Below are 25,755 nucleotides of genomic sequence, written 5' to 3'. Positions count from 1 at the left end.
AGTAAGAGGCCATTGTTCCTCCACATTACGCACATAGCCAACATTCATTTTAAATGGCAGATCAGCTTTGTGGTTAGTGTGATCCAATCACAAGATAATCTCTAGTTCATTGTGTTTTCATTCAGGAGCAAAAAAGCCTTTAGAGACAAATTCTATTATACTGTTAAGAGGAACATTATGAACACAATGAAACAATGTTAATGTCTCCTGGCTGTTTGAACGTGCTGCTCAAACACAACTGCTGTCACTGAGTCAAGTATAGACGGAGTGACGATGCCTTGGAAGAGCAGGGCTCTGACTGACTGCCACATGTTGCTTCCTGCAGCTCAGTAATATGATATTAAAAGCTGCTGTCACACTGTCACAGCCAGCTACTGAAGGAGAAATACATCCAGGCAGGCTGGGCTGAGATTAGAGGTTATTCATGTACAACAGTCAAAAAGTCTTTCTCTCTCTTTTTTATAGCTGATATATTTAGCCTTTGAATCTTTTTTAAAGCCTCCCTTACATTATATAGGTTGGCCTGTCCTTAAATGCAGTGTTTAATTTAGAGAAATATATTTACCGTGTTTCGGTTCAAAAAAATTTTTGTTCATGAATTAGCTATCCGTGTAACATAAGGTGGAAAGATACATCCATCCATTCATTCATTTTCCATAACCACTTATCCTGTTGACACTGGGTGAGAGGCGGGGTACACCCTGGAGAGGTCGCCAGACTATTACAGGGTTGACACATTGAAACAGACAACCATTCACAATTACATTCACAACTACGGCTAATTTAGAGTCACAGATAAGCCTAAGCCAATTAGCCTTTTTGGACTGTGGATGGAGGCCGGAGCGTCCACAGAAAACCCACGCTGACACAGGAAACACCAGAAAGATACAGCAAAAAAGAAACAATAAATTAATGTATTTTGTGCTAAAATTACAGTTATTTTCATGTGTATTATTACCATCAAACTGAGATCACAGAACTCTTCAATAGTAAAATAACTTAAAGAAAACACTTAAAGTAACCGTGTGTTACACATTGATTGATGCCAGCGCTTTCTTTATGCCTTGTTCTAAATGTGTTGCCTTCATTTTAAGCATTTTAAGGTTGATTATTTTACCTTATAAATAAATGCAAAGTTCATAAGACCTAAAAACACAGTTTGTTTCAGAAAATTATAATTTTGGTTGTTTATGGTTCATATGAATTACATGTATCTCTCTTTTGCTATCTTTCTGTCTGTCTGTCTGTCTGTCTGTCTGTCTGTGAGCCAATTAATATCTATTTTGAAATCGCTGCACATTATCCTCCATCATGATTGCACTTATCCTCTGCCTTATTTATGTGCCATAACAGAAAAAATGCCAACCTGTGGCTCTTCTAAATTGATGCCATGACATTTTGCGCAGATTTTCATTGTGACCACAGGATGTATCCCCATTACTTCAGTGATCCACTGACTGTTCCTCTAGCACCACCATGAGCTTTGATGTTCAGAGTGAAATATCTTAACAACTAGACCTACTGGATTGATTGAAATTTGAGTTCAGATATTTGGGCTCCATTCAGGGTGAATTCTAGTAACTTCGGTGATCCCTTTAAATTTAGTGCGATTGCTATCATCAGGTCAAAATACTTGAAATCTATTGACATTTCCATAAGTCTCAGCTGTATTTTGTGTTTTTAGTGCTAACTATGAAATTGTTGCATTCATGGTGAACAAAACAAAAACAAATAAAAATATAAAAGACAACCAATCATATACATCCACCCACATGTCAGCCAATGGATCACGCATACATGGGCTGGATATGTAGCCACATGACCATGTACTGTATATCCTAATCAGGCCAGTCACACTCCCAAACTGGCAGAAAAGTGAGGGGAGTGCCCAATAAAGGACATAGGTGACCAAATTATAGACAAAAGGAGTGCATCCAAGGGGCAGCACTCAGACTCATGTGAAGAGGAGGTCTCAACCCAAAAAGTGCCTGTTTAGTGTGGCATATCATGATTTTTCAAGATTCAATACTTTATTGCCATATAAATTGCAGAAGTCGTTAGGGATTTGCTGCAGTGCACTCTACATAGTGGGACAACCACAAGACAAAATGACAAACCAGAAAACAAATAAAAACAAGAATAGCAGACATAGAACATAGGACATTCTTCATGGCTTACACAGGGTCACATCTGTCATGAGAACAGGTCATACCTTATACGCCTCGACATGTTTTGAACCTGGATGTTAGTCCAGGAGGCTAAAGTCTAAAGTGACTAGTGCAGATTTTAAGTGCAAATTCTCATATAGTGCAATATGTAGCAGGTTGACTCTGATGTGCAATAAAAATAATGTAACACCGCAGCATAATAAGAGCATAAATACCATATAAAAATACAATGATCAAAAAACAGAGAGCAGATTATTCAAGTCCTGTGGGGGAGTTTCCTACTTCCATAAGGTATTGGTGCAGGGATGGAGAGCTGTTAAGGAATTTGATGACATTACTTTATGTACTATTCAGAAAGCGGGAGGTCTTAGTTTTGATAGCACTTAATCTTCTACCTGATGGGAGGACCTTGAGGAGGGGGTTGGCAGGGTGGCTTTCATCAAGTAGGATTCTCATGCCCTCGTGTTGGATACGGGCCTCGTATATGTCTGAGATAGGGAGGAGTTTGCAGCCTATGATCTTCTCAGCCATGTGGGCTATTCTGTCTAATTGCAGCCTCTGCTGAACACTAGAGTTGCCATACCAGGCAGTTATAGAGAAGGTAAGAATACTCTCAATAGTGGCTCGGTAGAACCACAGAAGAAAAAGAGCCTCTGGTGGGCTTTTTTGGCGATACAGCTCAAGTTGTCTCCCCATTTCAGTGAGGATGAGATTGTGGTTCCTAAAAACTTAAAGCTATCCACCCATTCCACCTCTGCCCCTTTGATGGACAGGGGCTGGGACACTCTCCCCCTCCTATGGAAGTCCACTACAGAAGTCCACTCTCCCCCTCTTACGGAAGTCCACTACCAACTCCTTAGTTTTGGAGACTAGGTTGTGGAGGGTACACCATTCAATTAATGTGAGGACCTCATTTCTACAGGCAGTGTCACCATCCCCAGAAATCAACCCCACCAGTGTTGTGTCATCCACAAATTTATGCATTTTGACAGAGTCTGTGTGTGATATGCAGACATTTGTGCACAGTGAATATCACAGGGGTGATAAAACACATCTCTGGGGGGGCGCCAATGCTAATACGTTTGACCCTAGCGGTCTTATTATTGACCCTAACCACAAAGAGCATGGATACCAAGAGGCAAAGCTCCGTTGAATTTTTGCCAACAGCCACTAGGGGGGCTGCGGTAGCACTGCCGCCATTTTGGACTGTTGAGCTTGGACTGTTGCGCCCAGACAACATGCAACATGTCAAGGAGAGAGGAGAAAAAAAGTAAAAGAAAACAGTGTAGTGCAATTAACTGCAACAACTATCAGTGGAACACCCCGCACCTGGCCTTCCACCGTTTCCCGAAGGATCCCGACAGGTAAGAACTCCTGAGGTGTACGTTTTAAAGTGTTTTAATATAAATTTAATATGCCAGTTTTGGAAGGAAGATAACACTGCACTTGTCAATGCACTGAAACGGGAGATAGTAATCACATTATTTTTATTCACATGGATGAGCTTTTATTTGTTAAAATGCTTTTGTTTAACATAAAATGTTAGAAGAGAAAGCAACGGATGAAAAAGAGTTTATCATTAAAATATATATATATTATTATTTTATTATTACTATCCCCTATGAAAGAACAATCAGCACTTTACATACTGTACATAGTACTATATATATATATATAGTACTATGTACAGTATGTAAAGTGCTGATTGTTCTTTATATATATATATATATATATATATATATATATATACACACACATATATATGGCCTCTTGGACCATTTGTATCAGAACTGATTACTGCTTTAGCATTAAAATATATCATATTAAAATAGCCTATATATTATTATTATTATTATTATTACTGTCCCCTTACTGTACAAACTGTAAATAAATCTATGTGACATCGCCATTAATGTGTTTCTAGTTAAAATATTGATTTTTATTTTCATTTTTTGGTATTTTGGCTTACGGGGTGATTTTGAAGGAGTAATTAAGTTAATCTTCTCATCAGTGGATGTAATATGCCATCTCGGCTGTTTTTCTTCATTTTGTTTTTTTTTTTAAAGTCTATATTTTGCTTTACAAAAACGTGAAAAAGCAGCTGTGACCAAGCTATCACGAGGTGAGTAGCATTGTAAGCATAATTAATAGTGATATACTTCAGTTTGTCTGTGTGTTTTTGTATACAATTGGGACTGCTGCGGTCTGCTGACAGTCCAAAATGGCGGCGGTAGGACGAAACCACGGGCGAGTCTGTTGCTATGGGGCGTTCTATTGAGCTTCGCCTCTTAGTATCCATGCTCTTTGCTAACCATTTGTTTTCTGTGCAGCAGGAAATCCAAGACCCAGTCAAGTCATGAACACCCAACTGTTGAAGTTTGTTAAAATGTTTGCTGGGTAAAATTGTATTAAAAGCAGAGCTATAATCTATAAATCATGACTGAAACTGAGCTAATTTAGATGTAATTTTCTTTGTGATTTTTATGATACCTCAGTGCATCAGTGTTGATGAATATGTAATCTGACCCCTTAGAATGGTGAAATACAGGAATGGTGTATGTAGAGTTAGAGGCAGACGTATGTATTGCTTCGGATGCAGGTGAATCGTCAAGTAGCACCTGTGTGTAAGAGGCACACGGCCGGACAGTGAGAGTGAAAAACAGAGCTAGATTACACTTGATGAATTATTAATAATCAGTACAGTGCTGTGACCATGAGTCACACACAGCTGAGAGCAGCATTTGCTGTCTTTCTCTCAGCCCTATTTTTATATTCCGTACAATAAACCTTTGTGTTTTACCACCACAAAAGCAATATTTGTTATAAGGGGAGCAAAGGAGTTTGGTGATCACATTACAAACCTCAAATGCCACACTGGAACATTCTGATCTCAGGTTCAGTGTGGGGATCACCAAGGTATGATAACGTACACATACACACATTAAAGGGTATTATAAGAGTCTCATAAATACCAGGGTTAGGGTTAAATGTGAATAAAAGTTAGACAGATAGAGGTAGAGGTGGGGATGTCTGATTCTATAAAAGATAAGTCAGCCAGCTTCAGGACATTAAGAATGTTGCTATGTTGTCCTAACAAAAATTAATAAAACTAAATTTGAAAGGGAAGTTTTTTCTTTTCTCCATGCCACTGGCCAATCACTGTGTGAAGTGGGCGTGATCATCAGATCACATATCGGACACATCCCCCACAATGCTGACATTGAAAAAAGAACTGCATTATTTGAAGTATACTGAGCCCTCCAAAAATTGCTTGATTGGTTTCATGAGAGACAAACTATTGTTGTACTGTCTAGTTTTCATTTGTTTTTGTAAATAACAACAAGAACAAAAAAAAAATGTACTGCAGCAATGCTGTGCCTTCATCAGGGCGGCGATACCAGCAGTAATCCCCATATGAGTGGCATGCTAGCTAACGTTAGCACCCACCACCCCCAGGTAGTGCATAGTGCAGAGTGTTCGAGGCAACGTTAGCTAACCTGTGCAGTCTGGAGCATAGATATATATAATCATAGATGACTCACTCCTGTGGCTACTGTGCGTCAACGTCGCCGCCATCTTGGGGAGGTCACTGCCGGCTGGCTAGTACTGTTGTGTATGGAGATAAGTCTTCAGCAAACTCGGTGTGCACACTCAAAAGTATCAAAGTGTAATTGGGTGTCGGTCCAAAAAATTACAGCAAAGCAGAAAAACCCGACAGCACTCACTAATAAGTATAATAATATTTTAATATAGTGGATTGAACAGCAGCAGTCGAACAGATGTGTTTCAGCTCATAGCTGTCCTCAGCATTAGGAAATGGCCACTTTAGAATGAAAATACAGACAGTACTTACTGACCTCTCATGCCGACAAGAAGTCCAGCGTAGTTTTTAATCCACAAAAACTCATGCACTCATTTCAAATTTTGGAGTCAGGGTTGCAATGACAAGCACAGAGATGGGCAATAGACTTGTGACCAAGTTGGTTCCAAGGGCAAGTCCCGTCAAGTCTTTAAGTATAGTATGTATGTCATAATCAAGTCATATATGAGATTTTAAGTCTGACATTCCATGTTTTTAGTACTTTAGGAATTTCTCATGTAAAAGTTATCATGTTACAACTCACTGTTGTTAAAGTCAAAAATAACTTCTAAGTCTTGCAAGGAAATAACTAAGGAAGCATCTGAATCATACATGAATTTAATATGGTTTTGGACCATGCTTCCCAGATCTCTGTTTCTTACTTGCAGGAGGCGCAGACAAAGCAGCGGGGGTGGTAGGTCTTTCCCAGGGCGGACACCACCTCCCCCTCAATGAAGTCCTGGCAGCTGAAGCAGCGGGTCCCGTACAGTCGCTGGTAATCCAGAGTACAGATGTATTCACCCTGCCGCACGAAGAAGCCTCCCTGGGCCAGTTCACAACCACATACTGCGATAAGGGAGGGAGGAAGAGAGGGAGGAACGAAGGGTATAGGAAGGGTATAGAAAGGAGAGAGGTAAAAGAGAATGGGAAAAGGGATGGATAGAAAGAAAGGGGGAAAGAAGAGTGAGATGGATTAGACACATTGGATGACTGAACACATTTAAAAGAACAAACTTTGAAAATACAAAGGCTTGGTGAATGAACGTCTTCAAGTGAATTCTAAAATCAATGTCACTGTGCAAAATTGATCAAAATCAGGAAAGGCATCAGATTTGTTATCCCTTTTTCTTTGTCTTTTCTTAAAGCTATCCACCCTCTTCACTGAGGACCCGTTGATATTAAGGGGGGGATAGTTCCTTCTCTGCTTGTGCCCAAAGTCCACTATCATCTCCTAGTTCTGCTGATGTTCAGGAGTAGGTTGTTGTCTTGACATCAGCAGGTCAGTTCCTTTACTTCTGTCAGGTAGGCCTTTTTATTGTTATCTGTGATCAGGCCCACCACAGCTGTGTCATCAGTAAATTTGTTTGAATTTATTCCAAATATTTAAGACTGCCACATGATTAATTATAATGGCTATTTTTATCCCATCACTCTTCATTAAGTGCTATCATTAGGTTAACATTTCACTTTATATAGTGCTATTTAGAAAGAAAGAGGTAAGATTCACCATTACGCTACTTTTACTACAGTATACTATACTAGATTATACCTCATTATACTACAAAATATTATAAAATATCATATTATACTATACCATACTATAATATATTGTAAACTGGACCACAGCTATCACCAGTGTGGAGGCATTAAAAAAACATGCTATACTACAATATACGAAAAAAAAAATATACTTAACTATGCTATTAAAAGGTTATACAAAAAAGGAACATACACAAACACTCCTACAGACATTCATTTGAAAAGCAGTAGAAAGATGAGAAGGCATTGTAGTTGGTACAGCCAGTTTGACACATCTGATTGTTTTTTTCCAGCCTGCTTTACGAGCCAATAACATCACACTTTCAGAATGGGTGTATTATTATGCATCTGTGTGTGTGTGTGTGTGTGTGTGTGTGTGTGTGTGTGTGTGTGTGTGTGTGTGTACATGCAGTGCCGTGTCTTTTGTCTGGCTCTTAATACATGACAGGAACTCCAAATCATCGTCCTCCTCTAGTGAACACAGAATGATTACAAAGAGCAAACTTAGCAACCACATGACATCATAGAGTAGCCACGCCCTCAGGGGAAATGTCCGTTTATTTTTCCACTCCTTTAGCAAAAACATTACCACTCCTTTTCCCTCCATTCTTTTTTGTGGAAAAAAAACAACAGCAAAGATAAATGAGAGATGTTTGCATTAGTTGGTGGTATTCTGTGAACTTGCACACACACACACACACACATGCATGCACACACGCGGAAAATACACAGTCTCAAACCTGCAGGGATGTGTGAGAGGATGAGGTAAGACACATTTGTGGACTATCAGTGAGATCACACATTACATATGCTCTCCAGAACACACACACACACACACACACACACACACACACACACACAAATCCTTGCAGGAATGTGAGAAGGTATGAGGAAAGATGTGTGCAAAACATGGATGAAATCACCATAGCTACCACACATACTGCAGATGTGCGCAGATTCTACAGAAAAGTCGCAGACACACCCAGGCACAGTTGCAGCAGTTTCAGTGGGTTTCACATCTCTCATTAAGGTCTTAGTCTATACTGACGTCCATAATGCAAATGTAATGAAGTGCCCTAGGGATCTTTCCAGTGGACAAAACACAGTGCAGGGCCATATAGTTTAAGTTTAATTTTATTTACTTTATTAATCCCCCTGAGGGGAAATTCAATGTTTTCACTCTTGCTTGTCAATTACATACAGGTCCGAAAGACACACACATGCACAAACAGGACCTATACATGCACAAAGTGGAGAGATGTCAAAGTGAGGGGGCTGCCCTTGGACAGGCGCCCCGAGCAGTTGGGAGTTCAGTGCCTTGCTCAAGGGCACCTCGGCAGTGCCCAGGAGGTGAATTGGCACCTCTCCAGCCAGAGAGAGACTGGCACCTCTCCAGCCACCAGTCCACACTCCATATTTGGTCTGGACAGGGACTCAAACAGGCGACCCTCCGATTCCCAACCCAAGTCCCTAAGGACTGAGCTACTGCCACCCGGCTGTCCTAGATGCTAGAAAACCTTCTGCATGCAGCTGGTGCCCTTCTTTTTTCACTCCTGCCCTCAGACAGCTTGTGTCTGCTGCTGCTGGTACAAGTTTTGACAGTCAAAAAACTAAACACAAAAGGTAAGGAAATTTGTGTTTTGTAGATTATTTATTTGTTCTAACAATGCTTCTTGGCAATAAATGTTATACCGTTGGAAAGCCTCTTTATTTCCCTTTTAAATGGTGCCACATTTGTAAGGAACATCAGGAAGCAGAGCTGAGTATGTGGGTTGCGCCCATGAAATATTTGCCTGATTGTCAGCACCTGTGAGCATGGGCCCTGCTACAGTGGTCAGTTGGTGTCTGCTCAAAAAATCGGCATGTCACGTTTGACTGATCTGGATAGGGCCCATGCGATAGGCTAACTTCAAGCAGGTGTTCCGCAAAACCAAGTTGCAGGATCATTTGGAGTGAGCCCTAGTACCATCTGCAAACTGAAGGCCAAGTTCCATATAACGGGGGATGTTAGAGACAGGCGGCAAAGTGGGCGTCCCAAGAGGACAGTACCCCAAGAAGACTCATCCTCATCCTGTCAACACTTAAGAACTGTAGGCAGTCTTCTAAAGATTTGCAGTCAAGGTTTGCAGGATGATATGTCCGATGGCTCTCTGCTGAGACAATCTGGAACAGACTGCACACAGCCAATCTCTGTTCTCATAGGGCTGCCAGGAAGCCTGCCATGACTGGCCTTCACCATCAGACCCATTTCTGCTGGTGTCAGCAACACGTGCACTGGAACCTGAAAATGTTGAGGAATGTTATGTTCAGCGACGAGTCCAGATTCTGTCTACAGCAGTTGGATCGTAGGATCAAAGTGTGGAGAAGATGCGGAGAATGCTTTGCTGATTGCTGCACCAATAGAGTAACATCTTTTGGTGGAGGCAGTGTGATGGTGTGGAGCGGCATCTCCCTCACTGGAAAAACGAGGCTTGTCATCATTGGAGGCAATCTCAATGCAGAGAGATATCAAGATGAAATTCTGCAACCATTAGCAATCCCATATCTCTACAGCCTCTACATCGTTGAGTCCAAATGGACAGTTGGCTGTGGCCCAGATAAAGCAGGTCGTCCACCAATCGAAAGATCAGCGGTTCGATCCCCGGCTCCTCCAGTCTGCATGTCGAAGTATCCTTGAGCAAGATACTGAACCCCTAATCCCGATGGCTGTTCCATCGGTGTGTGAGTGTGTTAAAAAACTGAGTAGCAGGTGGTACCTTGTATGGTAGCCTCAACCACCAGTGTATGAATGTGTGTGTGAATGGGTGAATGTGACTCGTAGTGTAAAAAGCGCTTTGAGTGGTCAGATGACTAGAAAGGTGCTATACAAATGCAGGTCCATTTACCATTTACATTTGTGCCAAATTTCAAGAAATTCCCTTGAGGCGTCCTTGAGAAAGCGTTTTCACAAGGATGGGACATCCAGATGTATGTATGGACAGACAGACGGACAACCCGAAAACATAATGCCTCCAGCCACAGCTATTGCCGGCAAAGAAGCATAAAAACGTGTTTTGCAACATCACAGTGACCTTGAGCCTAAGTGGACTTTTTTTTGGAAATTCCTTCATGAGAAGTAAAAGTAAAAGTAAGATAAAAGGAAGGTAAGAGTGACTTTGACCTTTAGAATCTATTAAGTTAATTCTTAAGTCCAAGTGGACTTTGTGCCAAAATCTGAAGAAATTCCCCTAATGCATCCTTCAGATATCGCCCTCACAAGAACTGAACAAACGGACAGATGGACAGTAGGATGGACAACCCATAAACATAATACTTCTGGCCAGGGCTGTCACTGGCACAAAGGCATAAAAACACTAACACTACTGTGATCTCTGTAATGAGAATGTTGACACAATGACTTCAGCTGGTAAAGACTGCAGGCCAATGGTTTTGTTTTCTGTTGTTAGTGAGACATGTCAAACCCAATTCTGCTTGATATTACAAAGTGAAAGACAAAGTGTAAATACAGTAATTTAGGGGTACACAACTGGAGAGTTGTTTTTGGTTGACACCTAGACGTGCAAATAGCTACTCCTATTCCATAGCATAGCCAGGTTAGAAGCTCTGGCAGGCTGAATGCACAAAGGTGCTTTGAGCTAAACCCACTCCCCCAACCCCTTTCAAAAAGCACTACACTGTTACTATTCTGAATGTCAGTGTGAATGCTTCCACAGTGGTACAGTCTTAAGAGGCCTGGGTCCTTCAGGTTGCATCAAGGTTTACCTCGCTAAACTCCTCCACTGTCCTCTTTCTGAATCATTACCTAGGACTTTACAAATCATGCACTTGGGCTGAGGTCAGTCACTTGAGCTCTTATAGTGTCGGGCTGCAAAGGTCTCCGTATGAAAACTTGCTTCATTTTTTTCCTAATTTTAATGCCTTGTAGGCATCCATGTGCTGTGAGTCACAGACACACTAAATTCACTCCCAGAGGGGAAGAACGCTGTGAAGTTTTTGGAAGAGTGGTTACCTGAGGTGTCTGGAGATTTGGTGTCAGGTCCAGTGATTATCGAACGAGCACACCGAATTGGCAGGCTGCCAACTTTTGAACAGCGATTCCCCCGTGTGCTAATCATGAAGTTCTTGAACTTTCGTGACCGGCAAAAAGTGATGGATGCCGCCAGAGAGAAAAAAACGGTGATGTACCATCAATACAAAGTGATGTTTTTTTCCAGATTTCTCTATGGAGGTGCGCAGACAACAGAGGCAGTTCGATGGGGTGAAAAAACGTCTACAGGAACTAAACATTGAATACAGATTCAGATACCCGGCGAAACTGACCATCAAGCACGGAGGACAGACGGTGACCTGCAACACTTCAGAAGAAGTGGAGAGACTTATTGAAGCCCGCAACAAGACAAGCAGATGAGAAGAAGCCATTTAACAAAAGATAAACTGAGTGACTAGAATGAATCTCAGCTAGGTAACATCTATGGAATCCCTAATTGTAAGTAATAACGTTATGTGTTGGACAACGCACTTAGAAAATGTTTGATTACAACACTGACAAAGTGTGGGGTTTTTCTGTTTTCTCATTTAAAGCCTAATTTACCTGTTGGTGCAGAGACATTTTGTTTTAGTTAAAACATATGACAGCAATGTATGTTAAGACAAGACACTAGGCGAGTTGATTTCCTAAATTTATTTTTTAGAGCTGTTTGTGTGAAGGAAGCAGCGTTAGTAGTTAGTTGGTATGCTTGCGTGGGACTTGCTCCTCTTAGTAGGATCAGTTGGGTCGACTGTTGTATCTTCTACGTTAGGGGGAGAGCGCCGCAATGGTCACGTTAACGGCATTCATGAGCCACACTATGAAAAAATGTTAATAACTTTTGTCATTCATTTTTGTCTTTCTGTTTCTGTTTAAGTATGTTTTGGGTATGGTCTTAAGCTTTAGAGAACATAGTATGGTTACGATGAATGAAACAGATAATACTCATTTCCTGGAATGTAAGGGGGTTAGGTAAAATAGCTAAACTGAAACAAGTCATACATAGACATAAACAACTTAAAGCATCTATTGCCTTTTTACAAGAAACCCACCTACTATCTAGTGACTTACTGAAAATACAAAGAAGATGGCCAGGTCAGGTCTATTCAGCATCATATGCATCTAACGCAAGGGGGGTAATAACTTTAATCCACAAATCTATCCCATTTAAAGTGTCAAAGGTTACACCTGATGGGGTAGGCAGGTATTTAATCCTTCAAGGTTCGATTACTGATGTGAATATAAATCTTGTAAATCTGTATGGACCAAACGCTGATAACCCAACATTTTTTGAATAGTTATTTCTACTTTTAGCTCAGAAGCCAGGCTATTTTCTCATTGGAGGAGCCTTTAATACAACCCTGTCGATAAACCTTGATAGACTTAAGGGTATGGATAACACTCGTACACAATGTAGGAAGACTTTGCATAATTGTATGCAAGACTTAGACTTGTGTGACCCATGGAGGACAGACTATTTCTTGGTTTCAAATAATTTATTTCCGCAGATATATGATGTTACCTATGAACACACTGTGATCTCAGATCATGGTCAAGTTAAATTGACATATAATATGACCAAACTCATTAAAGGTCCTTATAGATGGAGGCTGCATCCAAAATGGTTACATGGTACAAAATTCATGAAATTTGTTGGGACCAGTATTGAAGAATTCTTTAAAACAAATACAAATGAAACAACTGCTTCTGTAAGATGGGAAGCCTTTAAGGCCTACCTAAGAGGACAAATGATTAGTTACACGAGCTCTATTACCAACAAAGTTAATTTAAAATTACAATTACTTGAGGACAAGATTAGGAAACTACTGTAGAGAAAGAAACGTATGAAGATAACGCAAACATAAAACCCCATCAGCAGGAATTACTTCTCCTATGAGCGCAATACAATGAACTATCACTTTCAAAAGCTGAAAATAGTTTAATTCACTTAAAACAAACATTTTATGAACAGGGGGAAAAATCTGGCAAACTGTTGGCTTGGCAAATCAAGAAACTGCAATTGAGCAAGGCCATCAATAATATTTTAACAGTATCAGGGACTTTATCGTCAGATCCAGTGGAAATTAACTGAACCTTTGCTAATTTCTTTCAATCATTATATAGTTCAGAAGCCACTCGGGATTCCAGTCATCAAACTACTTTAGACAATATTCAAATCCCTAGTCTCTCCAATGAAGCCAGAAAGCATCTAGATTCCTCATTGTCTGTAGAAGAAGTGCTAAAGGCTATATTGATTATGAAAAATGGGAAAACAGCTGGAATGGACAGTCTACCTATTGATATATTTAAAGCCTTCACAGAAAAATTAGTACAACCCCTTATGAATATGTTTGAAGAATCACTGGAACATGGCATCCTTCCCCCATCACTAAGAAAAGCATTGATTACACTTATACCTAAGCCAGATAAACCACAAACAAAATGTGAATCATATCGGCCAATTTCCTTAATTAACACTGATGCTTAAATTTTGGCAAAGATTTTAGCATTAAGATTGGAGGAACACCTACAAGTGATCATCAACAATGATCAAAATGGATTTGTGAAAAACAGACAGGCCTTTCATAATATACGGAGAGTACTGAATATTATACATGAAACGAGGGATGAAAAGGATACTTGCATTCTGTCGTTGGATGCAGAAAAGACATTCAACAGAGTCGAATGGCCTTATTTATTTGATGTACTTTGTCATCGTAGATGTGGCCCCAAACTTTGTCAGCGGATTAAATAACTTTATTGTGAACCATCAGCTGAAGTTATTACGAATAATTTGAGCTCAGAATTTTTCAGTTTATCGAGGGGAATGCGCCAGGATTGTTCACTGTCCCCATTGTTATTTGTTATGATTCTTGAACCCTTGGCAATATCGATCAGAAATCATCCAGAGATAAAGGGGATTCATATCTCAGACCAAGAACCTCAGATTTCGTTATTTGCTGATGACATATTATTATATCTTTCAGACTTGAGGAATTCAATACCTGCCTTAGTTGATCTTATCCATCAGTTTGGAACATTTTCAGGTTACAAGGTCAATCAGTCTAAATCACTGATACTTTTTTTCAATAAACATGAGAGAAAATTTTCACCAACTTCATATGGAACAAAAGAAGATCAAGACTACTCTCCAGTTTCCCAACCTTTTATGGTATTTTAGGGCTGCCCATCTTAGAACGGCCTTTTTCTGGTTCTCTGAGCCTTCCAATTTACCTTGGGTTCAGATAGAGAGAGAAAATGCCAGAGAACTTAATCTGAACAGGTATGTCTATTTAGATTCTTTTAGGAGACTTAAGCAGGACACAGTTAATCCATTTATTAAAACCACAATTAGAGCTTGGTATGAATCACAGGACATGTTTGGAGAACAACCAGGGTTATCACAATATACTCCCATTTGGGGCAATACATTATTTACACCAGGTAAATCAGACCCTGGATTCAGGTGTTAGGCGCAACTTGGATTACAAAAGCTCTCAGACCTTTATAAAGATAACACTCTTATGGCCTTTGAATCTCTTTACGCAAAGTTTGGGATACCTCAAACTCATCTGTTTAAATATTTCCAGATTCGTGGTTTTCACTCCAGGATGCAGTCGTATCAATATCCTCCTTTAAGTATCTTAGAAGAGATGGCAACATCGGACAAGGGAAAGATTTCAATAATATATAAGAAATTGGTAAACTACAGAGTCCTCAAATTCTAAAAAACTAGCATGGATAGAGGACCTTCAAACAGATATTACAGAACAGGAATGGAAGACAGCTTGTTACCAGGCGCAAACAATATCCATCAATAGCAGATTTAAATTGATTCAATATAACTTATGAGAACCTATATACAGTAACTCCTGAACAAATTCAATCCTAATATCCCAGACACATGTATAAAATGTGGAACGGAGAAAGGTACCTTGTATCATTGCATTTGGAAATGTAAACACATACAAGAATTTTGGAGAAGGATAATTAACACAATCTCCAATATAATGGACAAGGACAATTTAATGTGATACAGATATTGACTGTCAAAAACTTATACTGGTTGCACTTTGTTGTTGGATGTCCTTGTTTAAGAACAGTACATTAAACAGCTTGAAATCTGTCCTGTTACTGTAAAGGAAGCACAAATCCTGAAGTTGAGGCTGAGTTGTGGGAGTTTTGTAGCTTTTTATTTTCTCTAGTGGCAAAGGCAATTTCTTGCTGTTATGCCACATAACTGCTAAAGCTAGTGATGTGAAATCAACCTTGTGCCTAAATGGATTAAATTCAAAAGTGATTGAGAACATCCACTGATGTAGCTGCTGTAGAATAAGTAGGGTTTACAGTGTTTGTGATGTTTTTAGTTTTTGGTTTTTTTTGTCTAACTGAAGTGTTAACACTTTTCTACTAGTTGCATAATATTCCAATTCTCCCACCTATTATCCCCTCATAAAAACTTTAAGCAACTTGTTAGACAACCTTTGTCCAGTATTTCCACCATTGTACTTTTTTTTAATCAAGCCCTCAAAGGGGTTATGGCATGCTAAAAAAATAACCACAACAATACGAGTAGGAATGTTTTCTCAGGAAATGGAAGACATACATTCCAGCTGCTGCTACCAACTCTCTTACATCCAGTTCAGATGTCTGGCAACCTTTCTAGAATGAGATAATGCTCTGGGCTGATAGAGTAAACACAAGCAGAGTGGAGAGCTGGATGGATGAGATACATGAGTGAAAAAAATTATTCAAAGAGCTCTTTGTCATTGCTGGAGCTCTTTTGTCATTGTCAGTCAAAATTAAGAATAAAAGGTTAAATTCATAATGATAATAATTTATTTGAGGAATTTCAGTCAGGATTTAGAGTGCATCATAGCACTGAGACAGCACTAGTTAAAATTACAAATGACCTTCTGATTGCTTCAGACAAAGGACTCGTATCTGTACTTGTTTTATTAGATCTTAGTGCAGCATTTGACACTACTGACCATCAAATTCTGCTACAGAGACTGGATCACTTAATTGGCCTAAAAAGTTCTGCACTAAGCTGGTTTAAATCTTATTTATCTGATCGTTTTCAGTTTCTTCACGTTCAAAATGAATCATCCTTACGTACTAAAGTTTGTTTTGGAGTTCTGCAAGGTTCTGTGCTCGAACCAATCCTATTTGCTCTATATATGCTCCCTTTAGGTAACATCATTAGAAATCACTCTGTAAATTTCCATTGTTATGCGAATGATACACAGTTGTATTTATCGATGAAGCCAGAAGAAAGTAATCAATTAACTAAACTCCATAACTGCCTTAAAGACATAAAAACCTGGATGAGCACCAATTTCTTGATATTAAATTCAGACAAAACTGAAGTTATTGTTCTTGGCCCCAAACAACTCAGAGACTCTTTATCTGATGACATAGTTTCTCTAGATGGCATTGCTGTGGCCTCTAGCACTACCGTAAGAAACCTCGGAGTAACATTTGATCAAGATTTGTCTTTTAATTCTCATTTAAAACAAAATTGCGAAAATTAGGCCTATCCTGACCCGAAAAGATGCAGAAAAATTGGTCCACGCTTTTGTTACGTCAAGGCTGGATTACTGTAACTCTCTATTATCAGGTAGCTCTATTAAGTCCTTAAAAACTCTCCAGCTAATTCAGAATGCAGCAGCACGTGTACTAACAGGAACTAAGAAACGAGATCATATTTATCCTGTTTTAGCTTCTCTGCACTGGCTCCCTGTAAAATCCAGAATTGAATTTAAAATCCTACTGTTAACTTATAAAGCTCTAAATGGTCAGGTTCCGTCATATCTTAGAGAGCTCATAGTGCCTTATTATCCCACCAGAACACTGCGCTCTGAGAATGCAGGGTTACTCGTGGTCCCTAAAGTCTCCAAAAGTAGACCAGGAGCCAGAGCCTTCAGCTATCAGGCGCCTCTCCTGTGGAATCATCTTCCTGTTACGGTCCAGGAGGCAGACACCATCTCCACATTTAAGACTAGACTTAAGACTTTCCTCTTTGATAAAGCTTATAGTTAGAGCTGGCTCAGGCTTGCCCTGTACCAGCCCCTAGTTAGGCTGACTTAGGCCTAGTCTGCCGGAGGACCCCCCTATAATGCACCGGGCACCTTCTCTCCTTTTCTCTCTCTCTCTCTCTCTCTCTCTCTCTCTCTCTCTCTCTCTCTCTCTCTCGTATCCTATTACTGCATCTTGCTAACTTGGCCATTCTGGATGTCACTAACTCGGCTTCTTCTCCGGAGCCTCTGTGCTCCACTGTCTCTCAGATTAACTCATATCGCAGCGGTGCCGGGATAGCGTGATGTGTGTGGTTGTGCTGCTGCCGTGGTCCTGCCAGATGCCTCCTGCTGCTGCTGCCATCATTAGTCATAAGTCATACTTCTACTGTTATTATACACATATGATTATTGTCACATATATATGCTGCCAGATATTAATATATACTTTCAACATATTGTACCACAGTTGCCAGAACTATAACTATAATATTATTACTTTCATTAATGTTGTTGTAACCTACTGTCATTACCGTCTGTCCTGCATCTCTCTCTCTCTCTCTCTCTCTCTCTCTCTCTCTCTCTCTCTTTCTGTCTCATTGTGTCATACGGATTACTGTTAATTTATTATGCTGATCTGTTCTGTACGACATCCATTGCACATCTGTCCGTCCTGGAAGAGGGATCCCTCCTCAGTTGCTCTTCCTGAGGTTTCCACCGTTTTTTTCCCCGTTAAAGGGGTTTTTTGGGGGAGTTTTTCCTTATCCGCTGTGAGGGTCCTAAGGACAGAGGGATGTCGTATGCTGTAAAGCCCTGTGAAGCAAATTGTGATTTGTGATATTGGGCTTTATAAATAAAATTGGTTGATTGAATTGACATCCCTCTCAGCCAACCACAAACAGCCACAGCATCAGATAGGGAGTATATATTCAGCAACTGTCATCTTAGAAAAGTCAAAACAAACGAAACAGAGTGAGACTCCAAGAGAGAAAGAGAGAGCGAGAGAAACGCAACATTGATTTACAATTGTGGTGACCTGCTCCCAGGCTACCTTTGCATCATCAGCCCGTGGAGGTCTGCTCGCAGTTCCATATATTCGGACCCTGCGAGCTTGGATCTCCCGGACCAAAACATCAGTTTCCTCCTGGGAGAAGTTTGGCCTTCTGACGCTGCTGCTCTCTTCTGCCATGGCGAACTGAGTAAACTCTCATTACGCCTTCGAGGAGGCGAGGAGAGAGGCTCATTTGATTGGTGTGATGTGAATGGGCTGTGTAAAACCCACTCCAGGCCTTCTCTCCTCCCTCTTTCCGATTTGCACTGGTAGGAGGGACAGAGGTGGGATAGAGGAGTAGCTGCCACAGGGCGCACGGTGTGCCAAACTTACAAAATCCGCCTGGCCACACCCAGTTGGCAAAGCGCAGGGGCGCTGCACCTCCGCCGCGCCCGGTCTGTGAAATTAGAGCCCTTAATGTGAATGCTCTGATACTTGACATTTGACATGGATTAGAACCAAAACATATAATATCAGCTTTGCTATGTACAACAGAAAGAGAAATAGAGAGCTGGAAGAGATGGAGACAGAAATCCTGACTCACAGTGCAACTTCCTGTAAGCTCATCTTTTAGTCCTTGTATGTATATAGTATTTGTACCTGTGCTGCCAGTTGGCACATACACTCATCTTCTTACTGTATCACAATTTAGCTGTTTAAGCAGCTCAGCACTTGAGTGCATATGAGCTCAGGTTGGTGGCCATTCATCATTTATAGAGCTACCACTACCAGAAAGCATTGTATCTTTTTAAAATTGGCAACAAACCCAACCATATTTATTCATTTATTTATTTATTAAAAGGATCCCCCATTAGCTGCTACCTAGGTGACAAGCTAGTCTTCCTGGGGTCCAAAACAGATAAAGCAAACATAACATATTATCATTATGCATCAAAAATGTATGTACATGCACAGATTACTTTACATATACATTAGCAGATTATTATACATTATACATCATTAAAAATTAGCATACAGTAGGTTAGGCAGTTTACATACCATGCATACACCATTACATACCGTACCAGACTATTGCTCAGCTGTTTAAGTAATGTGTTCTTAGATGTACTTAAAAGACAACTTATTATTTGATTGATGAATATTAAGAGGGCACCTATTCCAATAGTCGATGGCACGTTAAATTACTGTCTTCTTTAAAGCATTTGATTTAGGCCGTGGTAATATAATTTGGCCATCATCTGCTGACCTAGTGAAGTGGGAATGAACTTGACTGCATCTGATAATTTGCTTATGTAAAAAGTCTGGTTTGGTGGAGTAAACAGTGTTGCTAAAGAATGTAACTGTGTTTAAAGAAAGCCTTTTCTCTACCATTAACCATGAGAGTTTACGATGCATGCAGTTGATGTTTGTTCTTCTGGGGCAATGTAAGACCAATTTGGTGACTCTTATCATATTCATGTTTTCATCTGCAGGACAGCAGTACTGTGCATATACACTACAGAGGAAGGCATGATTACCAGCAAACTCCCTTCTAATGCAAATCAAAACGTGTGTCTGAGCGTATTACATAAGTGAGAGGAAGACCGAAGATGCTCTTTCAGGTTTGTCTCTCATCGCTAATGGAAACAGTCAAAGCTGTCTTCCTGTCATCCCTTTCTCGTTGCTCTCATTTCTCCTATCTGTCATGCCCTAATCCCTCGCTCATGTTAAAAGGCAGGGAGAGGTTGAAGAAATAAAGCAGAGTCGAATGTGGTAGTCAGTAAATCAGGTTTAATCGAGTGGGGCCTGAAGGTCATTTTTCATTTCTCTCTGAGAGAGACAATTGTTCAACAGACCACAATCAAAGAACATGATAAATTCTTCACTTACAGTAAATTCCCGTTTTACTTATAGGAATGTTTCCTAGCTTCTACTATAGAATTAAAATGTATTTTTGGCAGGAAATCATCATAACCTTGGTGTCTGCTTTTACAAGAAAGAAGACATTTAAGTTCCATTCATTTTTCTGCCATAGTAGTGGTAGGCTGCACCTACATTAGTGTAATTTTGATGGCATACATTTGTTACTGTATGCTGTGATTCAAATTAGAGTTAAACAGACAGTTTGATCCAAAATTGAAAATTAATAATTTTCCTCTTACCCGTAGTGCTATTTATCAGTCTCGATAGTTTTGGTGTGAATTGAAGGTAACAGCTATAGAATTGTCTGCTTCCTCTCCAATATAATGGAGCTGAGATGGCACTCAGCTTGTGGAGCTCAAAGAGCTAAAGCATGCATTCATGGAGGCTTGTGCTCCTAGAAGCATGAGATGTCAACATTAATGGCGTCCTCCTTGGCTAAGCAGTAATGTTATCTTGCTCAATGGTGCTCCACTCCAAGATTTTGCTAAGTAGGACATGCCCTTGGATTAACATCCCACATCGCATTCCTGGACCAACATTGCAATCAACCAATCACAGCTCTCTGACAATGTCAGTGTGCTGCTAGGTAGGCTATGCTAATGAGTAAGCTTGTCAATTGAGCTCGCAGTATGCACGCTTTCTTCTGCATGGTGATATGTTTGGTGGTGGTAGTTTGTTAAATAGTTCATCACTGCCCTACCTCCTCCATCACTCCATGCCATGCTTACAAGAAAGTTTGTCTGCGAAGGTGCAAAGCAACCCAAGGCCTGTGCAGTAAAATCAGACACCAGCCAACTGGAGGTTACTGACAGATGTGAATCAACACCTATGCTTCCCATCTGAGATTGCCTGTCCTAACCTCAGACCAGACGTCATGCTTTGCTCCTCTTCACTGCACCTTGTCTCCATTATTGAGCTCACTGTGCCCTGGGAGTAGAAGGTGGAGGAGGCCTACAAAGTCAAGAGCCTTAAGTGCGCCATGCTGGCAGCCAACACTAAGCAATGCGGCTGGAAAGACAGGGTTTGCCCAGTTGAAGTGGGCTGCAGAGGCTTCAAAGGCAAATCAACTATCAGGTTGCTTACAAAAATGGGAATTCAAGGCCAAGCCTAACGTCAGGCCATCAAAGCCCTTTCTGATGCACCTGAACAGGCAAGCTGGTGGCTATGAATTAAGAGGAGATGCACTACTTGGGCCCTGAAATGAGGGGGGCGCACCTGGAACGCCAGGTGTTATCAATGAGCCCTCTGGAGGTGTTGTGGGCCAGAAGGAGGGTACCCACCCGATGACCCCAATAAAGCTTTTACCCACTCTCTTCCCTCATTAAAATGAGGGAGAAGGGGGACGTAGAGTATTCATCCTGATCTGGTGGGAGAGAATTCAGTCCGCACATACATCTCTCCTTGGCTCTGCCTTCCCTATGCTCCTTCTTATTTTTCTATCAACCTATGCTCTTTCCTGCTTTTCTGTCTCTCTAACCTCAACTCTTTGGTTCCAACTTGGAAACCCCCAGACAGCACTATCACTCCTACTCATAGTTTCAAGCATGTGCATAACATCTAGTCCTATTGCAGAAACAGTATCTGTAATAGCCATGCAACACATAAGTATCAGAATCTGCCTTGAACCCTATTCAAATTCATTTGAACATTTTGTTCAAGCAGCAATTTCATCATTTTGAAACCATTCCATCTCCATGACAACAGAGGGCGTGTGCTCACACTTGTTAGCAGATGAGATCATGATGCAGCTAACTGTCGTTTTGTCCTGAGACTCAGCTTAGGATAACAGAATGTGTCAGCTACACTCCTGCAGTGAGATAAAACATCCAGGAATCCCATGAGGGTTGGACCTTTGAACTCTGGGTTTGTGGTGGTAGATAGTATGTGGTTAAATCAATCAATGTGTGTTTCCAGGGCTCTTTTAAGGCAGTACACGTGATGGTTTTCTGCAACAACCCAATAGTTTAGAGTAGTAACTTCAGAACCAGAAAAAAATTTGAAAAAAAATGTATCACTTTAGCTCCTCTATTCTAATTCTACATAATTACAAGACAGTGCTAACCTGGAGCCGGTTGCACCAGCTGGTCTTTACTACACCTGATCGTAACTCCTAAGACTGTCTTTGTTAAGAGCAGTCTTAAGGAGTGGACTTAGGCCAGTTGCACCAACAGGGCTTACGCCTGGTCTTAGCTACGCCAGTTTTAGCTGTGCACGTCCATGTGAATGCCCCTGGAATGCCGCACGCGGCCTGCCTAGAGGAGGGCGGTGACGTCAAATGACGCACTGCTGATTCACCCCGCGTGCTTGACAGCTGACAGCCCCTCTCATCTGTGTTGACAGTTTATTTACAGTTTAAGATTTGAAGAAAACATGGAGGATCAACGAAAAAAAAGGGTAACTTTACCAACATTGAAATTAGAAAATTAATTGAGCTGTACGGCCAGCACAGAGATGTGTTGACTGCCAAGCAGTCAAACGTCATTACAAATATGTAAAAACAGTCGGTATGGGCAGAGATAACGGGGCATATCAGTGTGTGTTCAGACTCTGGCTGCCTTCGTACAGAGGCTGACATTAGGAAGAAGTGGAAAGATCTCCTCAGCAAGGCAAAAAAAAGACGTCTCCTCCAAAAAAAATCACCCAACTGGCGGGGGTCCCCCCCCCGAAAACCTCAATTTACAGTGACAGTGGGGAGGATTCCTCTGCCCCACAATCAGCAACTGTAAGGCTGGTGGTAGTGCTGTGTTGCGGCCCGACATAAACTGTAAATCCGGTGACACCTCTTCAGTAAGTTCAAACAGATCTCTCCTACCGAATCGAAACCTCTCAATCAGCTCCTCGTCATTATATACGTCCAATGGATTGCTTCTGTCTCTAATTACTCTCTCCCGTCTGAATGTCTGCTCGTTGTACAGATGGTGGATGAGACGTGCCATTATCAAGCTGCACTCTCTGCGCTCTAAAGTGCATGGGCACAGCTTGATAATGACCTTACACCTGCTCTTGACTAGGCATAAAATTTATGCCCGGTCTTAGTGAGAAGAAGGCTTAAGCCTAGATAGTGCAACCAGCGTCACTATTAGGTCGGACTTACAACACCAAGTTACGACCGACTTAGCTTAAGACTAGGCATAAGCCCTGTTGGTGCAACCGGCCCCTGATGACTAGTACTTCTCAAGGTATAAAGATTACACTGAAGCAGGAACTTGATTACAACATTTTCCAAGGCTGAAAGGCAGATTACTTCACAGGAAGCTGATGATGAGGAAGCTTGAAATTTGACCTTTGACCACCAAAACCATATCACTTCATCATTGAGTCTAAGTGGACATCTGTGCCAAATTTAATGAAATTCCCTCGAGGCATTCATGATAATAGAACAGACAACCTCAAAATATAATGCCTCTGGCCACAGCAGTTGGTGGAATAAAATGACACTCAGCCCTACCTGACACACACATATGCTGATTTTTGCATAGTGTGTGTGTGTGTGTGTGTGTGTGTGTGTGTGTGTGTGTGTGAATCAGTCTAGCCCTCTTCAGGCACCTCTGAGAGAGTCTGTCCAGTGTGTGTGTGTGTGTGTGTGTGTGTGTGTGTGTGTGTGTGTGTGTAAAAACAGCTTGAGAAAATGTGTCTTTCCAACACACTACACCTCCAGAGACATTATTTACAGACATGACATGTTGTCATTTAAATATATATGTGCTACGTCCTTCCATGAGTGTGACCTTGACTCCACCTCATGTTTCACAATGACTTCCACTGTGCATGTGTGTGAGCATGAGCAGGGTTAAATATACATGTGCTATGTGCATTCTGCTATGAATGTGTAACCTTGACTGCACCCTATTTTTTTTACAATGACTCACCTGCTATGTGCGAGTGTGTGGGGTGGAATGGGGGGGGGGTTGTTGTCATACAGTAGTCTATTCACTGACCTTGACTACAAGAAAGAAAAAAAAATAAAGATAGAAAAACAGATAACTGGTTGCTCTGTGCTGTAGAGTGTAGATCAAAAAATGTATCGGGGCTCTTGGAAAAAAAGGAGGGAACTCCAAAATACTGCAAACAGGAAAAGAATCCAGGCACTCCAAATAAAAATGAGAATGAGGAAGGAAAGATTAGATTAAAAAGCCTTTAATATAATGGCCAACTCATTAACAAGCCAACATGTTTGGACTACTGTTGGTCTTCATCAGGGCTGGAGAAACAGAAACGGTTTCTCCAGCCCTGATGAAGACCAACAGTGGTCGAAACATGTTGGCTTTTTAATGAGTTGGCCATTATATTGAAACAAGATAAAGGTTGACACTCCTGACATATCAAATGGGCTCACAGTGGTCCACACTAGAACTTAGATCGGGCCCAAACAATCCAGCCCAATCCCATGTTCTGTGCATGTTCTGTCCGAGCCCGGCACGGCCTGTCCCTTTAACTGTAATTATGAGCCCGAGCCCAGTTTAAACCTGACATTTTTTTTAGGGATATGAACGTGGACATTGAAGGCTGACTCTTGTCATTCTTTCCATGGCATGCTTTCGTCATGTGCCTCTGAAGTGTCGAGGTCCCCGTCTTTTTGCTGTCATATACCAGCATCGTGCTGCACTTGGTACACTCGACGAGGCCAACACACATGTTGTCACCGTCGACAACTCACATGCGAGCCTGGTGAGGCTCGAATGTGAGTTGCGACAGGGGAGGTCTGTTTATTGTCTATATCACTGGGCTATACTATCTCATAAAGAGATGAGGATTTTCAGCAAGAAGTGAATCTTTTTGTTGTTTATTTCTGTGTTCATTTTCATAAGATACTAGATTGAGTATATCATCTTATTTGGAGGCAAAAAATGAGCTCACCCAAAATGTTGTTGATATTCCTTTAGAGTAGGGAGGAGCACACAGGAGGACATCCAATCATACCAATTCCTTGAATTTCCAAAAAATTCTCACTATGACCTTGTCACATATCAACATTTGGTCATGGACTTTCTACATCAAGATATGACATGCAAATTACCCTGGGTGTGTTAGTTGTTGACATCATGGGACATTGTGTCAACTTCAGCCTGTTACATGCATTGTCTGTTTTCAAAATACACTTCCATTTTCACAGGAAATGTACAGTGTATATACAAACCCTTTCACAATAAACACGATATGTTGGTACAACATTGTGAATTGGTGTTTTTTTCCTTCAACAACACACACAATGCACATGGTTGGGTTTAGGCAAAAAATAGCAGGCTTTGGCTTTACAATCTTACAGGAAGTGAACACAAGCCTCCCAGGTGAAAGTTGGTGGTTATTGGACTCATCCACCACCCCTCACACCCAACCTACTCGGACTTCCGCCCCTTAGCTTATGTTGTTGTCCTGCTGGGTACTGTCACGGCCATCCACCGCGTATCATGCCAATGTGAATGGGCAGCTTTTTTTTTTGTTGTTGTCTGTGTCTGACGCCAAAAGTAACTGACCAAGGACAAGGACTTCAGAGTGAGACTGAATTGAAA

General features: G+C 41.0%; 1 protein-coding gene across 3 annotated transcripts in view; it reads right to left on the bottom strand.

Annotated features, from left to right (window-relative positions):
* Positions 1-25,755, bottom strand: part of ablim2 (actin binding LIM protein family, member 2) — a 247,952-nt gene that overhangs the window by 116,608 nt on the left and 105,589 nt on the right. For all 3 annotated transcript variants that reach the window (XM_049568831.1, XM_049568830.1, XM_049568829.1), the window contains one exon: positions 6,411-6,594. In XM_049568831.1, the coding sequence (XP_049424788.1) occupies positions 6,411-6,594 (184 nt within the window). The remainder of the gene's footprint in view (positions 1-6,410; positions 6,595-25,755) is intronic.

The sequence above is a fragment of the Epinephelus fuscoguttatus genome, linkage group LG23 (assembly GCF_011397635.1).
Source record: "Epinephelus fuscoguttatus linkage group LG23, E.fuscoguttatus.final_Chr_v1".
In the NCBI taxonomy this organism is placed as follows: Eukaryota; Metazoa; Chordata; class Actinopteri; order Perciformes; family Serranidae; genus Epinephelus; species Epinephelus fuscoguttatus.
The sequence above is the reverse complement of the archived record's forward strand: the minus strand, read 5'-3'. Positions and strand labels throughout refer to the sequence as shown.